Here is a 23186-nt window from a genome sequence, read left to right on the forward strand (position 1 = left end):
AGCGATGACTCGTTTCTCTAGTGAGGGACAGAGATGAGTGAGGGACAGAGATGAGTGAGGGACAGCGATGACTCTCTTCTCTAGTGAGGGACAGTGATGACTCTCTTCTCCAGTGAGGGACAGCGATGATTGGTTTCTCTTGCCTCTTAGATCGGAAAGCTGGAGACGGAGCTCAGTCTAGCGACACATCTGTGACATCACAAGAAGACATGAAAACAATGGACAAGAAACAAGGGTAAGAGCACAGCATTATCCTCTGAACAGAGGTCATTCTCTTCTATCATCTAGAGCAGGGGAAGGCAACTTGGCCCTTCTAATCCATTCCATTGCAGGACTCTGTTCCAACAAAGGACAATTAAATAATGAAGGATCTGTTTGGAACAAAGTCCTGCAATGGAATAGATTGGAAGGGCCAAGGTTGCCTTCCCCTGATCTATCTTTAATCTTTTGACTGCATGCAGCTAGGACGCTTGTGTTTCTAATCTGCCATGGCAAATACCTCTTACATTATTTACCTAACAAATGACCTGGACAATAATCCTCAAAACTCGTCTTTTGTAACCTGCCCCCATTAACCCTTTGCTGCCTACAGAGAATGACCATATATGGGCATGAATATGATCACTTTGTGTTTTAGCTCTTGTAGTTTGGCAACCTTAAATCAAAAATTAAAACCCAATATACCTACAGAAAGGCATTAAGTAGCTGTTTCCAGTGATATAATGTTTGTCATATAAGCCAAGCCTCCCAAAAAAACATTGAAAAATGTATAAGAATAAGTAATATTTTTAACAGTTGCATTTTCGATCTCTTTCTAAATTATATAGAAAAAAACTTAGAGTATATAGACGCTGCACAATTTTCCAAGGATTTCAAATCAGAAGTCAGAAGTGAAATATCTTGTACAGTTGCAAAGATACACAAGGTTTTACGATGTATCGTATTTTACAAAAAACAGCTTCAGAAAAGGCAAATGAAGAACAGCTCTAAGACTTTCCAAAAACTGAGACTGGAAACAGTATTACCCTGTTTGTGATAAAAGCAGATTTATTTATGAGTGTAGAGGTCACAAAAATAAAGAAGTACCACACAAGATGTTGAGTCATTCAATTTTTTTTAATAAAAAAGAAGCAATAACAAATTGAAAAACTGATAGCAAGATTTTTATTTTCAAAACTAGAATAAATTAATCAAACACAGAAACAAAGAAAAAATCAACTAATGATAATTATAATAAAATACATACCTAAATAATAATAATAATAATAATAATAATAATAATAATAATAATAATAATAATAATAATAATGACTACAGCTAAATAATGACTTTCCATCCTTTTACAGACACACACAAAGAAAAGATAGAAAAAGTAACCTAATAATAATAATAAAACACATGGCTTATAATAATAAACACGACCTGACAGTTAATTAGGCATCAGATGCAGAAATTTACTTTTGTCTCTGTCCACTTCCTGGGGGGAAACGTTTTCAAAAAAAGGAAAACAGTAAATACATATACAATAAAAAATAACAATAATAAAAATAAAAGGAAACGATCAGATGCTGGTACAGTCGTTAGTCTTCTCTCTACTGATGTAAAGTTATCTCCTGCCCTGCCCTGCCCTGCCCTGCCCTGCCCTGCCTGCTGCCTGCCCTGCCCTGCCCTGCCCTGCCCTGCCCTGCCCTGCCCTGCCCTGCCCTGCCCTGCCCTGCCCTGCCCTGCTCTGCCCCGCCCCGCCCTGCCCTGCTCTGCCCTGCCCTGCCCTGCTCTGCCCTGCACGCACGCACACACAGATAAACAAAAAATAATTTCAAAAGTTTTTTTTAAAAAGCGGATCTAAAGTTTTTTTTTTAAATAATAACGAAAAAAATAACAAAACAGCTAGTTAGTTCAAGTACTTGCCATTCAAATGAGCTGTAGATGAGCACGCCTGGGTTTGTAGAACTAGAGACACGTCATAAATTGACAAGTGTCTAGATGATTCTGCAGTGAACTTGTGTAAAATGGCGGTGCCTGTGATGCCTCCTCCTAATTACAATATTGTATGTCCCACTCACCCTGCACTAAACACGTTATATGGAGACATGGCCCGTAGTCTTGGCTATGACACGCAAAAAAAAAAAACAAGATTGGTGATTGGACGGCCGAGATATATGATCGATTTTAAAGCGCTCCGGCAGCATAGGGTTAAGCACGCTCGGCTGCAACATCTCACGAGATTTCAACTTCCAAATGAAAACAGAACCCCAGATAGAGGCCATGTATTTTCACACTTAAAACCTTCATGTTTTATAACATACAACAAAACTTCTTATCATTGGCACAGAAAATTATGAGACGTTGGCAAAAGGTTAAGGAAAAGGGTCCCCAAATGTCTCCCCTGGTAAAGGCTCGTCTGTGTCCCGTGCAGGGTTTAATACAGGTCTCCCCTGGTAAAGGCACAGCTGACTGGAGTGTAGGGTGTCATATATTCAGTTGAGCGCAGGGGTCCCAGATTGTCTCCCCTGGTAAAGGCACAGCTGCGTGTTGTTCAGGGAAGCGCAGTTCCTTTATTATATAACTCATGGTGGAAAACTTCAAGTCAAAACATTTGGCATTTCTCTTAGTATTTTTTAATTTATAACTATTGAGAGATAAATAGTTATGGATAAGATACAGAATTCTGCATAATTAGGATCCTGCATATTTAGAAAACTGCATGTGCCTTAAACAAGAGGAACACCCTGCAAATGTGATGGTATGGTTGATGTGATGGTATAGTTGTGATGTCTCTCTCTTTCCCCTATGTCCTCTCAGGGATTCTCCGGGCCATCTTGAAGACAAAGTGTGTCAACTGGAAGCCATGCTTAAACATCTGCAGGATGACCTCCAAAAGGTACACCCTCTCCCAACGCAGAATCACACCCCCTCCCCTGACTCCCACAACGGCCTGCAAACACAGTGATGCAGCCGGACAGGGAAGCCCCCACCCCCCTCCCTGCGAAACACAAAAAATAAACTGATCGGGGAGCCGCTGGGGGTGCTGGGACCAGGTTGACGTATCACCCTGGAAAAATCAAACTGGAGATACACCACTGAGTGTTTTCAACTGTCCTGTTACCGAAGAACAGCACAGAAGTAAGACTGAGCATGGTTTGGTGACCGATCTCACTACTAAATATTGATTAAAGGAGAAGCTTTAAAATACCTCCTGTTTCATTATGGCTGTCCCACTTTTAATGTGTCATTTCTTGTTATTTTTATTTTAGTTCAAGAACAACACTGGCTTCTTCTACCAGGAAGTGTTTTTTGTATAGCTGTTGTATTTGTGCATTAAAAGAGGGACTGCTGATAATGCAAATAACGCCAATAAGAGATAAGATGTTTCAAAGTCTTGGTTAGCACTTCTTTATTAGTTACTTGTAAAATGTACAGTAAAAATCAGTTACCCTCCTTGGGAAAACATCTATATACAGTATATAATATATGATCTATAATATATACAGTATATATAGAAGATATTTATAAGATATTTGTATATAGTAATATATGGATAACAGTAATATGTATGCCACTAATCAACGCAGCTTAAAAAAAACCCTTGATACTAAAAGTTGGTACATTGCAATAAAGTTGATTCTTGCTTTTGGACACTGTGAATCGTGGGCAGTTCAATTATGCCCTCAAAAAAACTATCAACTTGAAGCTAGTCCTACTGATGCCATCTGAGGATGTTCACAACTTTTTCAACCACAAGAGCATTACTTTGGTGATACAGCGCTATTGCAGCTTGAATTGTAGGACTGAGATCCAGAGGAGACCTGCTGAGCAGCCTCTGAAACTGACACTGTGAGAGTGAAACTGAGCCCCCCGCTCTGAAAAACTGTGAAGTAACAAAAGCTTATGGGACATCCCATAATGAAGGAGGTGCTGAATTTAATTGAGGTTACCAACCTGCTAAACTACCAGCCAAGAGGGTAGGGAACCAGTTTCTTCAGAAATATATTTAAAAAATGAATGTTACGAGTTTGAATTAGGTATGTATTGCATTTAAAATCAGATATTTTTCGTTGTATTTTAATTGTATTTGAAAGGGTTGATACAATGGGCACTTTGACTTCTTGTGATGAACTACCATGCCTTTAGTCTCACACTGATGATGCAGCAAGCCCTTGTGGGAACTTAACTAGAAGCATATTGCAATGGCTCAGAAAATGTGATTGATTGCTGAACTCAAACTTTAAAGACATTTCCAGGATGAGACACAGAAACCAAACCTGCAAATGGCACGAGGGTGAGAGAACTGTTTCATTTTCACGCCGTGCTTGTTCCACCTTTAAAATCCATTTCCTTACCTCTTAACAGCACTTTTTAAATTCCACACTGATAACAACAGGTTAGTGTTCGACAGTGTGGTTGTATACCAACCATGCCCAGTCTTGCCACTGGCTTGTAGACTAGAAGGCGTCCCTACAGCAGAAAGATTCTCTTTTTCTCATTGGCCTCCTGTTTCCCTAATGAACTTGGTATTGGTCTGAAATATCCTAGTTATCATATAAATAGTCTTCTTGCTGTTGTTGTTTAGAATCACTATTTCTGTTTCCGTCGTCATATCCTGGTGGCTTTTTGAAACCAGAAGTTTAACACTAGAACTACCAGATTTTCGAACTACCTAGAACCGCCACATGGGGCTCTTGACCCATACATTTTTAAACTGGTTCGTTATGAAATTGAAAAACACACCATCGGATACAACTGAAAACTGTTATTCATGAACATCATGAAACACTGTATTTAAATTGGAAATTAAACATAAAATGCTTAATTTTTATAATGAGCGCATATACAGCATGACTACAAACAGTGAAAAAATATAATAAAATATACATTTCAAAAGAAACAGGTATGCACATATGCCCGTGTACAGGTGTAAACGGGTATATGTACACAAAAAACTATAAAACTGAAACCATTGTTTCTAAAATTACACAAAAAGAAAATATAACACTACTTCTAGTATGAAGGCTGCATTGTACTCTATGGAGGAGCGCACGCGTCTGCCAGCTGACTGCGCCTGCATCCAGGATCTGTGTTGTAAACACAGACGCATTTTAATGTCTCATCGTATCACTGATATAGGCAATAGGCTTCAAATATTGTCTTCAAAAGGGCAAGGGTCTAGCAGATTTTGACCTAAAAAGTGACGACAAGAAACGTAGTATTTCCTCAGGAAGTTCTTTAATCTTTGATGGCACTACCATGGGGGGTGTTTGCAGAAAGGAGCTTGCCTGGTTGCCACTTTCTTATTTTACCCAGTGTGTTCAATCCTGTGCAGATCCACACATCGTCTACTTTGCATCCATTTGTAAAAATGAGCGCAATCTTAAACAGCTTCAGCCTTCAGGATGCTGGTCAACATTATGAGATCAATATTAAAAGACAATATTGTATAAAGATCACGTTAAACATTGATGCAAAGTAGGAAACATGACCGTGTGTGGGGCTGTAGACAGGTTAATTGCAGAATTCATTTTCGGGTGTCACTTGTCCCATCCTGTAGATCTTTGGTACACAGCTGTGTTCTAAGATTCTCTCTGTCAACGGCTTTTGGCCACATTAGGTTTATTTGACACAGGAAGTGCTAGGGTGCCAGGAATTAGTGAATAATAATGCTTACAAGAGGTAAGAAAATTGATTTTCAAATTTTTATGATCAGTCACTTAATGAAGTTGCTTTAAGACTGCCGTCCTGAGCGAAACATTAAAGTGATGAAACACAAATGATAAAGATCAAACGTCCTGCTCATCAGCTTTAGAAGAATCGGTTGCCATTTGTTTTAAGTGGCGTCACTGAGTTACACAGCTACCCGTGTAATTACATTGTAATTAATAAGAACAATTTCTAAAAAAAAAAAAAAAAAAAAAAAGAATTCTGCTTATACATTGTTGTATGCTGTTTGTCTTCTTAAAAAGCAATAAAAACATTGATCACGGAAAACCATTTTGTAATTACTGATGAAGGTGAATCAAGGATGACTGTGCTGTGTGGACCCTGCACATAACCCTACCCTACAGGAGTGCTTGAGTAGGTAAAAATGATATAGCATTGATAGTTTGCAATCATTATTAAATGAAATATTGTTTTTCAATGTTTTGATAAGTCTGTGTTTAAGGTGTTTTGACAAGTAGTCCAGGAGCTACATATGCCTGCTACAGACATATGTAACACAGGCTAGATCAGCCTTTAACTTAGTAAGCTCCAGCGCCATCTAGTGTACACCAGTGCAACTTTGGATTGAGTTTCCTTTTGCTGGCACTACAGAGTAGGGTTAACATAAGACACTGATCTAGCCTGTGTTACATGTGTCTATGGCAGGCATCTAGAACTGAAGAGCAGCTCCTGAAATAAGGAGAAAGCACCTTAACACACCCTTATCAAAAGATATATTAAAAAAAAAACAGTTTGAAAAAACAGCATTTGAGTGATTGCAATAGAAGGGAACAGTAACATCTATGAAAATCTGCTTCAGTTTCTAGACATTTTTAAAAAATGTGAGAGGATAGAACAATTGCAATAATACGCATTGAGATCGGTTTAACATATTTTGATTAAATAAGGGCCGGTCTCGTATTCTAGCAAATTTAGTATCAAAATCCAAAACTGTGCCAAGATGGGGTTCTGTGGCCCTCAATAATGATTGAGAACCCCACGTGTGGCCCTTAGCATAACTCACATTGCTCACCCCTGATCTGAATGCAAACTGTATGGACTGCAGATGCACAAGATAAGGACTGCGTTCCTGATCTGCGTTCCTGCGTTCAGTGGCTCTACTTTAATAATCCACAGTCTGGATTACAAACCTGTAGCCAGGCTTCTTTTTTCATGTATGTTGTTATAGTTAAACACTGCAGAGTTGGAATTAACATCCATTACTCTTTACATTCTAAAAGGACATAGCAAAATGATTCCAGAAAACCTCTTGGATCTCATCTTTCTGCTGTATGAAAGACGCACACGTTGACGTGTATTTGATTTCTGGTGGGATTGTTTTGCACTCTTTTCAATGCCTCGTGACAAAAATGAAACGTGTTTAGTTAGCAAGAACTCAAACCTCAAAAGCTTCACACTTTGGATCGCCTTCCCGTAACCATTCGCTGAGTCGCCCGTGACACTGCATTCCTTAAGCAACATTGTGAAACAGTAACGCATTGAAACACCAGCAAGGAGCCGTCCATACCTTTTGTGCACTAATAACTGCAGAAAAATATTCCGACATCGAACCGGCGTTCTCCTTCTTCAGGCACTGATTCTGGTTTGCTCCACTATCGAGTTGCTTTGTCTGGAGAATCCTAACTGCCAGGCCCTGAAAAAGCCTTGCCCATTCCATTCAATTCGGCCCCACCTAGCCTAGAACTATAGCGGGTGAGGAGGTGCGGCCAGCCAAGTTGAAAGGTCATTTGGTCACATGATTTAATGAGGATGTCTTTTCAGTCCTAGGCAGTTTTCCAGACTCGCAGACAGGTAAAGACAGATATAGTGAAAAATAACTGAATATTGGATCACTAAGACCCAGCTCTAACACCCACCCCCTCGTCCTGTCCTCCCCCCTTCCCCTTTCCATCTGGAATATGAAGAGCCTAGAAATGCTAAACAGGGATGCTGAGGTAAGAATAGGGATTGAAAAAAGCCTAAGCACTCTTTTATCGAGCTAATAAACTTAATCCAGTGAATCCTATCTACTACGAATCACCTCCATAAGTATGACATTGAGAAGCACTAAAAGAACCTTTGTAAATGCAGTGACAATGACAAGTCACATTGAAGACTAGAGAGCTGCTCGTCGAAGTGCTTGTCTTTGCATTGGCAAAGTTTCAGAAGTGCAACAAAAGTGCAATTTTTTGTTCTCTTACAGGTAGGAAAAATTAGAATTAGGCTTGCTCCAGTTTTTACATTTACATTCAGGGGCTCACAAAATACTGCAGTAAAATCATCTCACCTTTCAGAGTGTTTCAGGCTTTCAGCTCTTTCAGTTTCTGAGTCGTTTGTGAGCAGCTGAGCTGAGCCGCGATTGAGTGGGGCGGAGACACTGGGATCCAAAGCCAATAACAGGAAAGCGTCGGGTATGATTGACGCCCGTTTCGTTTGCTGGGGTTTCTCTTGGATAACCCGGGTGTGTTTGGTCAGAAGCAAAGAATGAATTGAAAATGATGGCATTGAGTAGCAAAGCCCCTGCAGCCCGGTGCACAGCTAACAGGCACCATGATGCTTCAATAAAGAACCTGTCTCTAAATGACTCTAAAGGGTGAGTGATTTATTACAGTATTTTGTGTGAAATGAAATGCTGAAAAGGAGCAACCCTAAACATAATAACAATCATCGTATGTGCATATAGGAAAAGGCTGGTGGTAATACTGGTAAGTGGAGTGTAGGTAAGGTATACCTCCTATAGAACATGTACCCCAGACGTTCCACGGTGTACTAACCCCCTTGTTGTTATTCGCTTTGCTTATTGTTCTGGGCGCTTGCTCAGGAGAAAGAAGACAAAGCAACTCTGCAGGAGGAGCTCCAGAGCCTGAGACAGAACAACCAGCGCCTGCAGGAGGAGTCTCAGAGCACGGTCGCGCGGCTCATCAAAGTGACAGAGCTGCTGTGCAACATCAACAAGCCCTGCTAGGACCTCCGACCTGCGACCTTTCACCTGGGACCCCGCCGCGTGCATGCTTGGGGAGGGTGCATGCTGTCCATATCCTTCTTTATTTATGGGGTGTAGGGCGTGATGTTGGGGTGAACAACTCCAAGTGTTGGATCTTTGAAAATAACCCACTGACTTCTGAGGATCTGACGCAGCGATTCTCTGCTTTGAGTTGTTATCCCAACTTTGCTAGTTAGACTGATATTTATTCCCCAACACAGAAATATGAAAATAAGCCTAAATTCCCTAGTAAACGTTTAAACTTGAAGTTATTTTTTCACTTCTAGTTGAAGCATTTGTCATTGAATTCAAGCCTCTTTTAGCATTCCTGGATAACACTGGTTCCATTACTGCTGGTTACTAAGAAGTGTTGGTTTTGAAGTGGTTGACCTTCTGAAAGCAAGCAGTGGTCTATTGTTTCTGCCGTATCCGCAGTTCTCTGTCACAAACCCACAGTTTCAGTTGACCTGGAATATGAATCAGTTAAAGGTCAGAGGACGCATCATAGACATGTTTACTAAGGACACTGTGTGCATGTCCCTGGTTTATAAATCTTTACACGTGTTATATGAGTTCTTTGTAGGTTATTCCCAAGCACAGAAGTATTGTGAGATATTATAAGTTGTACAAAAGAAAGCTGTATTTTTTTCAGTCGTGGCCAATATTTTTTACTCCCCAGTTTGGAATGCCCAATTATTATTTGTACTACAGTTCACTGCAGCAACTCCCGCGCCGACACGGGAAACGGCGGCAGACACGCGTGTCCTCCGAGACGTGTCCTGCCAAGCCGTCTTTTTTCGCACTGCAGGTCTACAGCGAAGCCACCAGACCCATAGTGCCGGAGGACAACACAGATCTGAGTGGCTTCTACAGCAGACCCGCAGGCGCCCTGTCGGCCACAGGAGTCGCTGGTGCACGGTGAACCGAGGATTATCCTGCCGACCTAAGCCCTCCCCACCCAGGCAGACAATTGTGCGCCGCCCCCTGGGAACTCCCGGCCACAATCGGAGATGGCATAACTTGAACCAGCGATAGCTATAGGGAGCATCCTGCACTCCACACAGAGTGCCTTTACTGGATGCGCCACTCGAGAGACCTAGAAAGCTGTATTTAAAGAAAAAAATATATAACCTGCAGAAATTATTATTATTATTATTATTATTATTATTATTATTATTATTATTATTATTATTATTATTATTATTATTATTATAAATAGTATATATTACAATTTGGTTTAATATTTTTCAGCTATATAGTACACAATATAATATGAAATGTTTACGAACAAGACATTTCAGGTCATATTTTCAAAGACTCCAATCTTTAATTAACGCCTATGTTTTTGAAAGGAGATAAACACCTGTTGACTTTGTAAAACTATTATCAGATATTTAAATACAATTCAAGGTATCTCCCTTTGTTTGTTTCTCAGGGCTGTGCGTTACTCTTGAATTTCCAGCTTTCAAAAAAGAGAAGTTAATTTAAGACTGGAGTAAACGCCTTTCCTGTTCAACAGTCATTCTCGCTGTTTCCTTTCAGGGTTCTTACCTTGCTTTCTTATGAGTTTAGGTTCCTATGTCTTCTTTGCAACCTTCTTAACAGATTCAAAGTGTTGTTTCTGCTTATGAGTTCTAATAGGGGTTTGTAATAGAAAATAAACGGTTATTCAGGATGTGGATTAGAAATGATGACCAGAAACCAATGCACTCTGAACCATACTGAGCTAAACAGAAACGTGAACTTGGACAGGGTGCTACACCTCATTAAATCATATAGAAAAGGGTTATACACAGCTATCTCAATTCAAAACCCCATTTTAATCTTTGCAGAGCTTGTAAAATGCAAGGGGTGTGCACCTACAGACTTTGTGTATTGTGATTGGATGCCGGTCATGAGTCGCACCCAATCAGCAGGCTGAGCTGTGAAATTCCAATGCCTGGGATCTGCAGAGCTCCCTGGTCGTGCTTCCAAGTTTCAAGTCTTCCATGCGGATCTAAACTGCAATGTGGAGAGGTGTGTGCGGTGAGCTGTGCCATCTGTCTGTTACTGTACGAGAGAAAAAGCCCAGCCTGATACACAGGACAGAGGCTGTGCAGAGGAAGGAGAACTTCTCGTTCCTGCTCAAGTGGATCAAGCCCTGGGGATGCGTCTCACAAGTAGCACCCTGAAGAGGGCGTGGAGCCCACACTGCGCGCACGGGGCCTTGGAGCTTAATTACTCAACACAAAACCTTGTTGATGTACGCAGGGTAATGAAATAGCCCGGGTGAGAGCCGCCAGGGGGCGTTTGTGGCTAACCCGAGTCAAACAACCACACCCACGAGCGCTCATTGGGTATCCTGTTTATATCACAACTCATTGAAAGGGAAGTGTGTTTACCCCTAACAGCTCAGTTCTCAGAATGACTTTCCTTAGCTCAAGCTCCTCATCTCCATCAAGTGGTGCAATTCGGAGTTCATCCTGTCAATCTGACACTGGATTTCAATGAGTGACAGATGTCCCCACTTATGCAATAATTATTTGCAATAGTTTGAAATGATAATAATGAAGATGTATATATTCAAAGCATCACACGGATCCTACTTTTCTCAAGATGGATGCTGAGTTTGATAGTATGGTTACAGAGCAGTTCAGGCCTTGTTCTTGTTAAGCAATGTACATAGCCTAGCGTTTAGGTCAGTTTGGGTTACCACATGCAATGGTACCTTATTAGTATGTGACAATGTGACCTTTCAACTCCCCACCTACCGCTTTATAGAGTGGTGGGCCTGACAGAGTTGACAAGAACGAAATGGAATGAGTGCGGCTGTTCAGTGCAGGCAGTTAGGATTCTCCAGCTCTAAGCCGGGCAGGGTTAGAGAAACATAAGAACGCAGTATTGGAGGAGCAGAACCCAGAACCACCATAAAACAGTCATGTGGATCTACAAAAGCAATTAAAATGACATTCAAAGCTACTTACTCTTTGCAATTAGAATGTCTCTAAATGGCTTTTTTGGTGGTGTAGCTTTGCAAGCCATAATTGTGACTGTCCTGTCTGTGCAATACTGTGTCGATACTGTCATGTTAGTGCAATGAAGGGAAGTGTTTCATTATCGTATACACACACAGTGTACGCATTCTGACAGTGTGTATCGGTCGAGCTGTAGCGTTTTTGTTGCAGCTGTGTAAACAGCTTTAACACTTTCAATGCCAGCCCAGCGATGTCTCAAAACTCTCTTTGTATCTGTGTTACCCGCCCCCCACCCCCCACCCCCCCTTGCGCGGGGAAATTATTGCAATATTTCATTGTTTGTAAATACTACTGTTTGATTTTGTTTTTTTGTTTTCATTTTATTTTTAAGACTTGTTAATATAATGATTTTTTTTGCTGTTGTTTTTTTTCCATAGCGTTGTAGAAAATATTCTTTAAAGAAAATTGAATGTACAAAGTGCAATAAAAAAAGAAGATTCTGTCGTTCTTGTGATTATTATTATTATTATTATTATTATTATTATTATTATTATTATTATTATTATTATTATTATTACTGAAAATACACATTATTGAAATGGCCATGCTAAAATATATCCAGGACACGTTTCATCACAACTGAACAGCTGGTTAGATAAGAATTTGACATACATATATTCTCAGATTCTGTTACTGTGCTCTTAATAACTTGTGCTAAATGTCCTGAGGTTTCATCACAATTAGACAATCTGTTCATTAGATATATGCAAAACTCTAAAATGACACCCACAGAGAAAGTCGGATTGGCAGACAGCATCCACACACCCACAGCTGTATACCTGCGAGGTGCTGAAATGGCAGATCACTCGCCCGTGCAAACCACACGTTTATTTAGGACCTTTATTACGTGTTGTGACTGCCATCTAGTGGCTTACTGCAGTACCCGCAAGAAGAGCCGACTCCATGAGCGCTAAAGTCGTTACCGGTACACACACCTATATAATACTTCTCAGCACGTATAGAAACATCAGCTCTATGTAGTACTTCTTGTATCAGAAACAAACACACACGCACACACACACACAAACACACTTTCTCTCCTGTGTATAATCGTCATGCCTCTCCTCTCCTTCACAGACGTGGATCTCCACGTGTGCTGCAGAGATGGGCAAAATAGCGAAGGAAACTATTTAAATAGAAGATAAAAAATCATGGTCCACAAATCTATTTGAAATTAAATTATAAATGAGGCTGCGAGTAATGTATTTTAAATAGTAAATACTTTTTTTTTTTTTTTTTTTTTTTTTTAATAGTTGACAAAGGCTATGTTAACAATAACTTTTTGGCATCCAGAATGGAACGTTATTGTTCTAGAATGCTGATCTCATGGAGGGGGTAGACATCCTTCCAAAGGTCAAAATATATAAAATTCAAGAGACACATGGAAGAATCACAGTTTTACTGTAATAGAAATATACTTCCTTATTTTCTGTAATGCCGTTACAAATTTCGTGTTATGAAATGCACATCACACTATATCAAAACACATAAGCATGGGCCTTTCTTTGAAACTGAACTGCTTTGAAGTTAAGAATCTGACCTTCTACAGGACACAATTTCTTATGACGTTCATGTTAGTGCTGAAAAAAAGCACATATGAATTTAAATAATTGTTGCCACAACGTTAGCATAGCACACAAACAATCGCTTAATAGAAACATTAAACACATAATTACATTCAGCCACCCTTGGAGATATTAAAAGCCGCACGTGGGGTGTTGGTGAAATGAGCGTTTTGATTGGCTGAGACAGAGACACGCTGTTTAACAGAAAGACCGCGGTTGCGTTTTCAGGCGCGAGCTAAGCTGTTCTGGCGCGCAGTGCCTGGCTTCGTCCTTCCGCGAGCTCATTTACCTCAGAAACAGAGTCGCAGAAATCGGCACTTTAATTAATTCATCTTTAAAAAATAAAGTATCTTCAAGTTAGTGTAATTTATCAGTACCAGCGCACCTAGGTAAGTTTATCTTCAAATCTTTGGGTTTTTAAGGGGGCATTTGAGCCTTTTTTTATGTGTAGAAAATACTGCACACGACGATATAGGAAAACAACCGCTATGTTACTGGAAGGAAATGATGGATTTTGGTTCTTTTCTGATTAGGCAAATAAAACCGGAACGTTTCTGTAATTTCACAGTCATTTTAAACACGCTTTTAATCCAATACGCTATTAACTGTTGGTACTTTGTTTTAAAATATTAACATAGCCGCTCCTCATTAACATATTAACATAATCCCAGCGCTGCTCCGAGCTTGTTGTAAAACCGTATCAAAAGCACAGGGGCTAGGAATTTTTTTCGGGAATTATAGCGCATAATAACTATATATATATATATATATATATATATATATATATATATATATATACACACACACACACACACACACACACACACACACACACACACACACACATATATATATATATATATATATATATATATATATATATATATATATATAATATATATATATATATATATATATGCAGGGTTCTGCCCCTCTTGCAGGGTTCTGCCTGTTTTATGGGAGATACTCACTTATTCAATTAATTATTTCTCCTTGCCCATCAAAGCAGCGCGGTTATTAACCAGCAGTTTCTCTCAGATTGGTTCCCAATGCCTATTTTCTATTTTAAAAATCCATTTACAAAATGGGTTTCCATGCTAAAAAAAAAAAAAGAAATAGAAAAACAAGTAGTCTCTGAAAATTATATTTTAAATTAAACATTTTAAAAAATATGTTTGTATTTTAAAATATATATTTTTTGTTAAGTATGTAAATATTTCCGTGCCCATCCCCAGCCGCAGTGTGTTTAGAGCAGCGCAGAAGCTGCGTGGTTTTGTGCTGTGTATGTTTTGCGTGTTGCATGCGGTAACTTTCCCATTTGTACTCCTTTTCTCTTGTCCAGTGCGGTTCTCTAAGGAGGTAAGACTCATTTGTTTTTCCACTTGGCTTTCTACAGAAGAAACACAGCAGCGGGACCTTGTATTGTGACGTCATATATTCTTCTTGGTACCAAAAGCCTAGAAATAAAGGCACGAGAATAATATTAGTGTCCTTCATGTGGCATTACTTCATATTGCATTCTGAGCCAATTATACAGCGCTCCCCAACCGCTGTACAATACTTGATCATGTTCCATTATTTGCTACAATATCGTAAAAAGGTTAAATACATTCTTGATTTCCTTCTTTTTGGTCCCATTCTTCTTCTTCTTCTTCTTCTTCTTCTTCTTCTTCTTCTTCTTGTCTCTTTATCATATTTCTTCACCTGCGTTTGATCAAGATGGAAACGCTATACTTGTATAAACAAACACTTAAACGATGTAAGGTTTGAGAACTAAAGGGCTAGGCTTACTGTGTAATTAATCCCATATTTATATTATAATTCGTTTTAGTATAATGCCAATATAAAATATATGTATTGTTTGTAGGTTGTATTTAAATATTTATGTTATGAAAAAGAGATTTTTTTAAACATATATTAACAAATAGTGTGTGTATATATATATATACACACACACACACACACACACACACACACACACACACACGTGTTCAAATTTGTTGGTACCCCTCCGCAAAAAATGAAGAATACACAATTTTCTCTGAAATAACTTGAAACTGACAAAAGTAATTGGCATCCACCATTGTTTATTCCATATTTAATAGAAATCAGACTTTGCTTTTGATTTTTTATTCAACATAATATTGTAAATAATAAAACAAATGAAAATGGCATGGACAAAAATGATGGGACCTAATCTAATATTTTGTTGCACAACCTTTAGAGGCAGTCACTGCAATCAAATGTTTTCTGTAGCTCTCAATGAGACTTCTGCACCTGTTAACAGGTAGTTTGGCCCACTCTTCCTGAGCAAACTGCTCCAGCTGTCTCAGGTTTCATGGGTGCCTTCTCCAGACTGCACGTTTCAGCTCTTTCCATAGATGTTTGATAGGATTCAGATCAGGACTCATAGAAGGCCACTTCAGAATAGTCCAATGTTTTGTTCTTATCCATTCTTGGGTGCTTTTAGCTGTGTGTTTTGGGTCATTATCCTGTTGGAGGACCCATGACCTGTGACTGAGAAAGAGCTTTCTGACACTGGGCAGTACGTTTCGCTCCAGAATACCTTGATAGTCTTGAGATTTAATTGTGCCCTGCACAGATTCAAGGCACCCTGTGCCAGGTGCAGCAAAGCAGCCCCAAAACATAACCGAGCCTCCTCCATGTTTCACTGTAGGTATGGTGTTCTTTTCTTTGAAAGCTTCATTTTTTCATCTATGAACATAGAGCTGATGTGACTTGCCAAAAAGCTCCAGTTTTGACCCATCTGTCCAAAGGACATTCTCCCAGAAGGATTGTGGCTTCTCAATATGCATTTTAGCAAATTCCAGTCTGCCTTTTTTATGTTTTTCTTTCAAAAGTGGAGTCCTCCTGGGTCTTCTTCCATGGAGTACACTTTCGCTCAAAAAGCGACAGATGGTGCAATCAGAAACTGACGTATCTTCACCTTGGAGTTCAGCTTGTATCTCTTTGGCACTTATCCTTGGCACTTTTTCTACCATTCGCACTATCCATCTGTTCAATCTGGGGTCAATTTTCCTCTTGCGGCCGCGCCCAGGGAGGTTGCCTACAGTTCCATGGACCTTAAACTTCTTAATAATATTTGCAACTGTTGTCACAGGAACATCAAGCTGCTTGGAGATGGTCTTGTAGCCTTTACCTTTACCATGCTTATCTGTTATTTTCTTTCTGATCTCTTCAGACAACTCTCTCCTTTGCTTTCTCTGGTCCATGTTCAGTGTGGTGCACACAATGATACCAAACAGCACAGTTAGTACTTTTCTCCATTTAAATAGGCTGAATGACTGATTACAAGATTGGAGATATGTGTGATACTAATTAAAGAAACTAATTAGTTTGAAATATCACCTTAATCCAGTTATTTATTATCTTTTCTAAGGCGTACCAACAAATGTGTCCAGGCCATTTTAGAATATCTTTGTAGAATAAGCAATAATTCATTTTTTCTTTTTACAGCTTCTTTGCTTTATTCTATGACATACCAAAGGCATGCAAGTATACATGATAAAATAGCTTTTAATATCATCACTTTTCAGGAGGACTGAAGCATTATTTCAATGAGCTGTAAGGCTACCAACAAATTTGAGAATGCCTGTATATATAGTTTCTTTACAGTTTAAATGGTTAGCAAAATCAAGTTTCGATCTCCTTCGTGACCACATGGTGGCGCACTGAAGCCGTGTTCATGTTCTCCCTAACCCCAGGTGTGGTCAAAAGTTTTACCCAGCAGAACACATTCCAGTAGACAGACTATAGAGTAACTGTAAAAACTCTTGCTGTGCCTAAAAATGTTGTGATTTGAACGCTTTAAATAAAATGTTATATACTGAATATACGGTATAATAAACACAATAATGACTCAGCAAAGTCTTCACCTCTTATGTTATTCATGTAGTCTTGTACTTTGTTCTGCACAGTATTGTAAAAAAAAGAAAAATCTGAAAGTGGCTCCTCTTATTTATTTTACTTTTAGATTCCTTACAGTGCATTGAAACTCATACTATCACCAAAAGAAAAAAAAAAGCATTACACTAAAATGCCTTTCATATATAAAGTTTCGATCATAAACCTTCATTAAAAAAACAGCACTGTTAATAAAAGGTGAGGTTTTATTGTATTTCAATTATCACAGGTCAGCACAGTCATTCTCATGGCCGCAGAGTTTTATTCCAATCTCTCCAGTCAGTCCATTAACATGCTGCAGCTTATCTATGTGACGTCAGGACTGATTCCAGCATGTCTTCCTCGGACCCTCGCGCGTCTGACCTGCCTCACTGAGTGATGTGGGCGGAACTCCAGTTTCTTCAGTGTCTGCCTCGGCCTCCGGTTGTATTCAGGTGCTGTGCTGAAACCTGCTGCTTTGAGTCATTCCCGTAGGTTTCCTTTATTGGAAACTTTCACACACTCCGCAATGATCTGAACTCCATCACGCTTAATAAGCTGCGGCAGTGAGTCTCATTCCCATTAAGATCAGGAGGGTTCAGTTTCATTATCTCACCGACTTTGGCGAAGCGCGTGGTGATGGAGTCCTTTACCTGGGACCATGCTCATTCAATCCACTAGATGGCGCCCAGAACTGTGACTTTGACAGCTGCGTTTGCAATCAAGTGGCCGATCTTATGCTTAGGCTAAAGCAGCTTCCCAGTGTGAACTCTGCCCAGATCCAGTGGTACAAAGCTGTTTGGAGGCAGAACTAGCATTTTGCGCGCTGCACATCTCCTCGGTAACGGTTCTATGCGCGCATCGTTTTGTTCACCGCATTGAGAGCCAGTCACACAAAGTTACGGTCGTTATCTACAGTAGTTCTTTCCAGTTGTAAGTCAATTGTATTCATCAGTTGTTCTGAGCTGATGTTCTGTCAGAAAACAAAAGCCAGTTTCCGGCAGTTTTACTTTGAATTCAGACACACTATCTACATTTACGCCGGAATGTCTTCTGAATTTAACAGCAACCCTCTAGCCTTACATTGGAAGCCTTGAAATGTTCCCTATTCAGCTGACTTGCAAATCTGAATTATTTAGTGTGAAATTTTGGTCTTAAAAATGGGCTTGTTTAAGCCATTGCTATATAAGGGCGTTCACTTGTTGGCGCCTGCATGTGAGATTGAGTCACTTTCTGCTGCATTTAGGTTTCTCTATGATGCTTTAAATAGATATCCTTTGTTTTCAGAATGCCTCAGACGGTATGATGTGATTTTCACATAACTCTTTTTGTGTTGGTTTTGGTAAACGTTCAGCCTCTTTGATAAGCGCAATTTTTGTTTAAATAAAAGAGCGCATTATGCAGGCTTTTCGACATTTGAATTGCTGTACAATTCATAGTGGCACAGATGGGACACGTGATATACATGTCTTGCTGTTTTATTTATTTTTTAAATACTTGTTTTAAACTTGGAAAATAAAAAAAAAAAAACATGATCTGGGGTCAGACTGGACTGTCAGATTTGCATTGGTTTTAGACAAGATTTATAAACCATGCTGTATTGGAAAATAAACAGATTCTGGTTTGTCCCATTCAGTACAATAGGGATTTGGTTGGAAGTGATGGTAAATTCTACAGAATGCCGGTATGTAGAGGGGCTGGATTAGACAAGCTTCACTGTACAGGTAAGGTTTCCTAGATGAGTTTCAAATACTTTAAAACACTACAAAGAGCTGCAGGCATGCATTCAATTCTTATTTTCTATGAATGGCATATGTATGAGTTAACGTTTTTTCAGCTATTTCATTTCTCAATAATATTAGCTATGCTGTGTTTATACATAGGCCATACCTGTAATTAATAAACACTATAACATTTAGACCGTATGCAGACAACAGACTTAAAACTATATAGCAAAACCATTCCACAACAATAAGGTGTTTTGCACTATAATGCAATCGATTTTACAAACTTGTAATTAGGTCTAGTTAGCAGGGGCTATATAAAGGAGCCTCTAATGCGTGTGTTCTGCAGATAACTAACCGTTTTTTCTGACTAATATACGACGTGGTTGTAAAATGTAAATTTAATTTTGGCCTAGTGGATGAGCGATGACCTGCTCCAAAGCTGGGTGGGTGGCATGGGGTGTGTGTTGCTGGTTCCTTTGTAAACACGGTTGCTAGGAAGGCCCTTGGATACAGATAGAGAATGACAATGACTGCTGGTAAGGCGGGTTCAGAGTTACATAACAAAGATAAGAAGACTGTGACAAAACAGTACAAAAGAGTATCGATAAACAGCAGAGCAGATAAGAAGCATGTGTTTACAGGGCAGACCCCTAACTGTGAAAGGGTATCTTTTAACTTTGGGCTCATTCTGTAACCTCACTTTGTGTACGCTCTATAAATGAAATGCTTTTAATGGTTGTTTGTGCACTACAGGCCTACTGTGCATGGCACACATGCTGCATGGCAGTATAACAGTTATAAGATGACACTGGATGTGTATTTGATATTGTACGTGATGGAAGCAGTCTTTTAAAAAATAAATACATATATAAATTAACTTTATCAACTACAGCTATATATATATATATATATATATATATATATGGCATAATGGATATTAGTATATGTTAAAAAAGACAATATGAAGATGTCTTTGCTTGGGTCAGAGGTCAGATGTAATCATCTACAGGAATACGTCTTTTGTTTTTGTAATTAAATTTAACATGAATGTTCACATAACTAATCACATAACAAAAGCTCCACCAAGACTGACCAGATGGACATTACACTGGACTATAGATGGACTGTAGCCATCGTGCTTCTTGACGTATGTGCCAACGCAGACACAAACATAGACAAAACAAGAACCCTTTCACTGCTCTCACTGTCACTCAGGTCACTCTTTGCACTATTGTCTATAGACGTGATATAGGTGTTGCATTATTATTACTGTTACTTCCAATGCAAAAGTTGGCACACTTGCCACTATGCAATATGGCATTGCCACATATCTATCCAAGACCAGGAATGTGGAGCATGTGTCATGTGATTGGTCATTGCTGATGTCATGTCTGAGGCGAAGCATAGGCATAATAACCTTAATGTTATTTTAACAAAGTTTTTGTTACTGAATGTGTGTGTGTGTCTGTGTGTGTGTGAGAGAGTGTGTGTGTGTGTGTGTGTGTGTGTGTGTGTGTGTGTGAGAGTGTGTGTGTGTGTGTGTGTGTGTGTGTGTGTGTGTGTGTGTGTGTGTGTGTGTGTGTGTGTGTGTGTGTGTGTGTGTGTGTGTGTGTGTGTGTGTGTGTGTGTGTGTGTGTGTGTGTGTGTGTGTGTGTGTGTGTGTGTGTGTGTGTGTGTGTGTGTGTGTGTGTGTGTGTGTGTGTGTGTGTGTGTGTGTCAGTGTGTGTCTGTGTTGGGACCTGCCACTTGTATCCTAATTGATCGCATTGCAGCTTTTCGCCTTTCAAAGTTCCATTCTGCACCCCATACTCAAGTTTTGTTCAGCACTAGCACATCTATTTGTATGTTAGATGGGAGGGGAGGGGGGTTGTCCATAGCAAGCCAGTACATTCGTCTCTTTTTTTCTTGAAACGCATTGAAGTTTTTTTGTTTGTTTGTTTGTCGCGCCCGCTGCACTGGCTGCAGGCTCTGCGCCCGGCCGCGCAGCTGTATGCAAATCAGATGCTCTGCAAGGACAGGCTCGAGCTCGCTCAACAGAGTGGCACATGGCCGGCGAGCGCCTCCAGCCAATCAGCGGCGTCCATTAGTTCCAGGCAGAACCCGCGGTCCCGTAGCAACAAGATCCCGAATACGTGCTTACAAAAAAAAAAAAAAAAGAAATTAAATGAGACATTTCAGCAGTAAAACGGGTGTTTTGTGTGTCGCTGTGTGTTGTTGCTGGTTTTAGTTTCTTTATTTACATTTGCCCTGTACTTTCAAATGTTCGCTACAAAGTCACACAATTTACAAAGTCACGCGTGGAGTGTTTACACCTCAAATATAAAGTAAAATAATAAGAAACACAGACTGAAACAATAATTTCTTCAAAAATAACACGAAAGCAAAGGAAAGAATGCAATGAAGTTACTAAACCATTAACAAATAATGCTGACTTTTTTTTTCTCCAACATTTTTTTCAGAACTGTTTGGAAAGTCGTTTTGTAGACGTCATTAATCACCAAATAATACTGTGTTTAAATAATGTAATCGCGTGTTAGAATAGAAGCGGGCGTGCGGAGAGATGTGCTGTGAAGTTTTTGGTACAGATTACAGTTTGTGAATTGAATGTGTTTTCACGGGAGGAGTATATTATAGCAATAGCAATAATCATTACATTTTCGGCAAACGAAACAAAAAAGGTATTTTGTTACAGTCTCCCCGTGGTTATGCTGTTTTAAACGATAAGTCCTACTCAAGATTACACAAAGCGCTGCTTTTTGGTTCAAGGGAAATTGGCCAACAATACATTTCTTAACGGTACAAAAGATCAGGCACTGTAGAAAGTGAATTGAGCAGCCCAGTAAAAACGTGTATTTATTTAGTATTTTCCACACTAAAACAACGTTTTTAAATAAACTGGTATTTAACTGCGAATTTAAAAGTAAAAATAGAAAAGATAGTTTAGCTCAGTGGCATATGCTGTGTAAACACGGCCCTAGTTTTGTCTAACCCCCGCCCCCCATGCCCGTGGTGGTCGCCGCTGTTTCCAGCAACACGGTCTCGCGTAAGGACCTGCGAGGAAAGTGCTGGCGAAGTGACTGCGCTGTGTGCCCGGACTTGCCCTCTCCCAATTACAGCACATCCCTTCACAAGATCAGAGACACCTTGACATGCTTCGAGTCAAAACTGCGCGATTCCATCACATCAAGAATCTAAAGCCTCGGGGCAGCTTGCTGAAACAATACCAGAGAGGAGCTGGGGGCACCGACCCAACACACCTACCGACCCCTACCTCGCAGAAGCATGTCCCAAGCATCAATCTGAACTACCACAAAAGGCCCGGCTTTACATTTAACCCTGTAATGCCCAAGGATTTTTTTAAAATGAGAAAGAAATTATGTAACTAGATTTAGTTACTTGTATAAAAACACCTGGCCTGGCAACACACTGTACTGCATATGAAAAACCCTGCTAGAGGGGTGGCTAAGGATTGCACAAAAATGGGTATACAGGGTTAAACACAAGCCATGCAGTTACCAAAAGTTTACCAGAGCTTATTTCCACTTTAATTTAGCAGTTTTTGTTGCTTTTCACACGATTATACATTTACCACAGTTTACCACGATTTGCCGTGCTGTTTAATGTGCTTTAAGATACAATGCTTATGCCTTCACTGTGCTTTACAACACTTTGCTGTGCTTCTGGAAAACTTATAAGGAAGCTTCAGAAGCGCCAAACTGTGGAACACGTGTTAGTGGCGTTTTGTGTATAATTATAAACAGCAGAAACATTTATAAAAGCACAGTAGGCTGTGTAGAGTCTAACAAATCAATTTATAAATCTCTGCTTCGATTTTGATCTTCAAATGCATTGCAAGCTCCGGTAAGTGGGTTCCCACTGGTGTCTGTATGATAAACCCCCCCAGTTTACTATATTTTGATGTAATACTGACAGAAAGATGTCTTTCATGTTTACGTTTACAGTTGTTTCCACACAACCCACTTTCAAAGGGTTTCCTCTCTTGATGTTTTTTTAAAGGGCAAAATGTTAATGTTACAAAATAAAAAATAAACAAAACGCATCGAGAGCGCTGAAGAGGGTTTAAGATATACAATGACGATGTTTGGGTGTAAAATGATCAGGCGTTTGAAAATACTGCCCATAGGTAAGAAGGAAAGAAAGCGCCGCTCGCTGCTGCCCCTGCGATGGAATGCCGCCCCAGCAGGAGGGCACGGCCGCCTACACTAACCGGTCTGCGGGCACTACCTGCACGGAGTCCCCGGCGGCAGTTATAGGAGCCCAGGCCAGCCTGCGTCGCACA

General features: G+C 39.8%; 1 protein-coding gene across 3 annotated transcripts in view; it reads left to right on the forward strand.

Moving 5' to 3' along the window:
• Positions 1 to 9531, forward strand: part of zmp:0000001168 (signal-induced proliferation-associated 1-like protein 2) — an 84205-nt gene extending 74674 nt beyond the window's left edge. For all 3 annotated transcript variants that reach the window (XM_041238079.1, XM_041238081.1, XM_041238080.1), the window contains 3 exons: positions 151 to 235; positions 2803 to 2881; positions 8516 to 9531. In XM_041238079.1, the coding sequence (XP_041094013.1) occupies positions 151 to 235; positions 2803 to 2881; positions 8516 to 8659 (308 nt within the window). In that variant the 3' untranslated portion in view covers positions 8660 to 9531. The remainder of the gene's footprint in view (positions 1 to 150; positions 236 to 2802; positions 2882 to 8515) is intronic.
• Positions 9532 to 23186: the final 13655 nt, after the last annotated feature.

Source organism: Polyodon spathula, chromosome 47 (genome assembly GCF_017654505.1).
Source record: "Polyodon spathula isolate WHYD16114869_AA chromosome 47, ASM1765450v1, whole genome shotgun sequence".
Lineage (NCBI taxonomy): Eukaryota > Metazoa > Chordata > Actinopteri > Acipenseriformes > Polyodontidae > Polyodon > Polyodon spathula.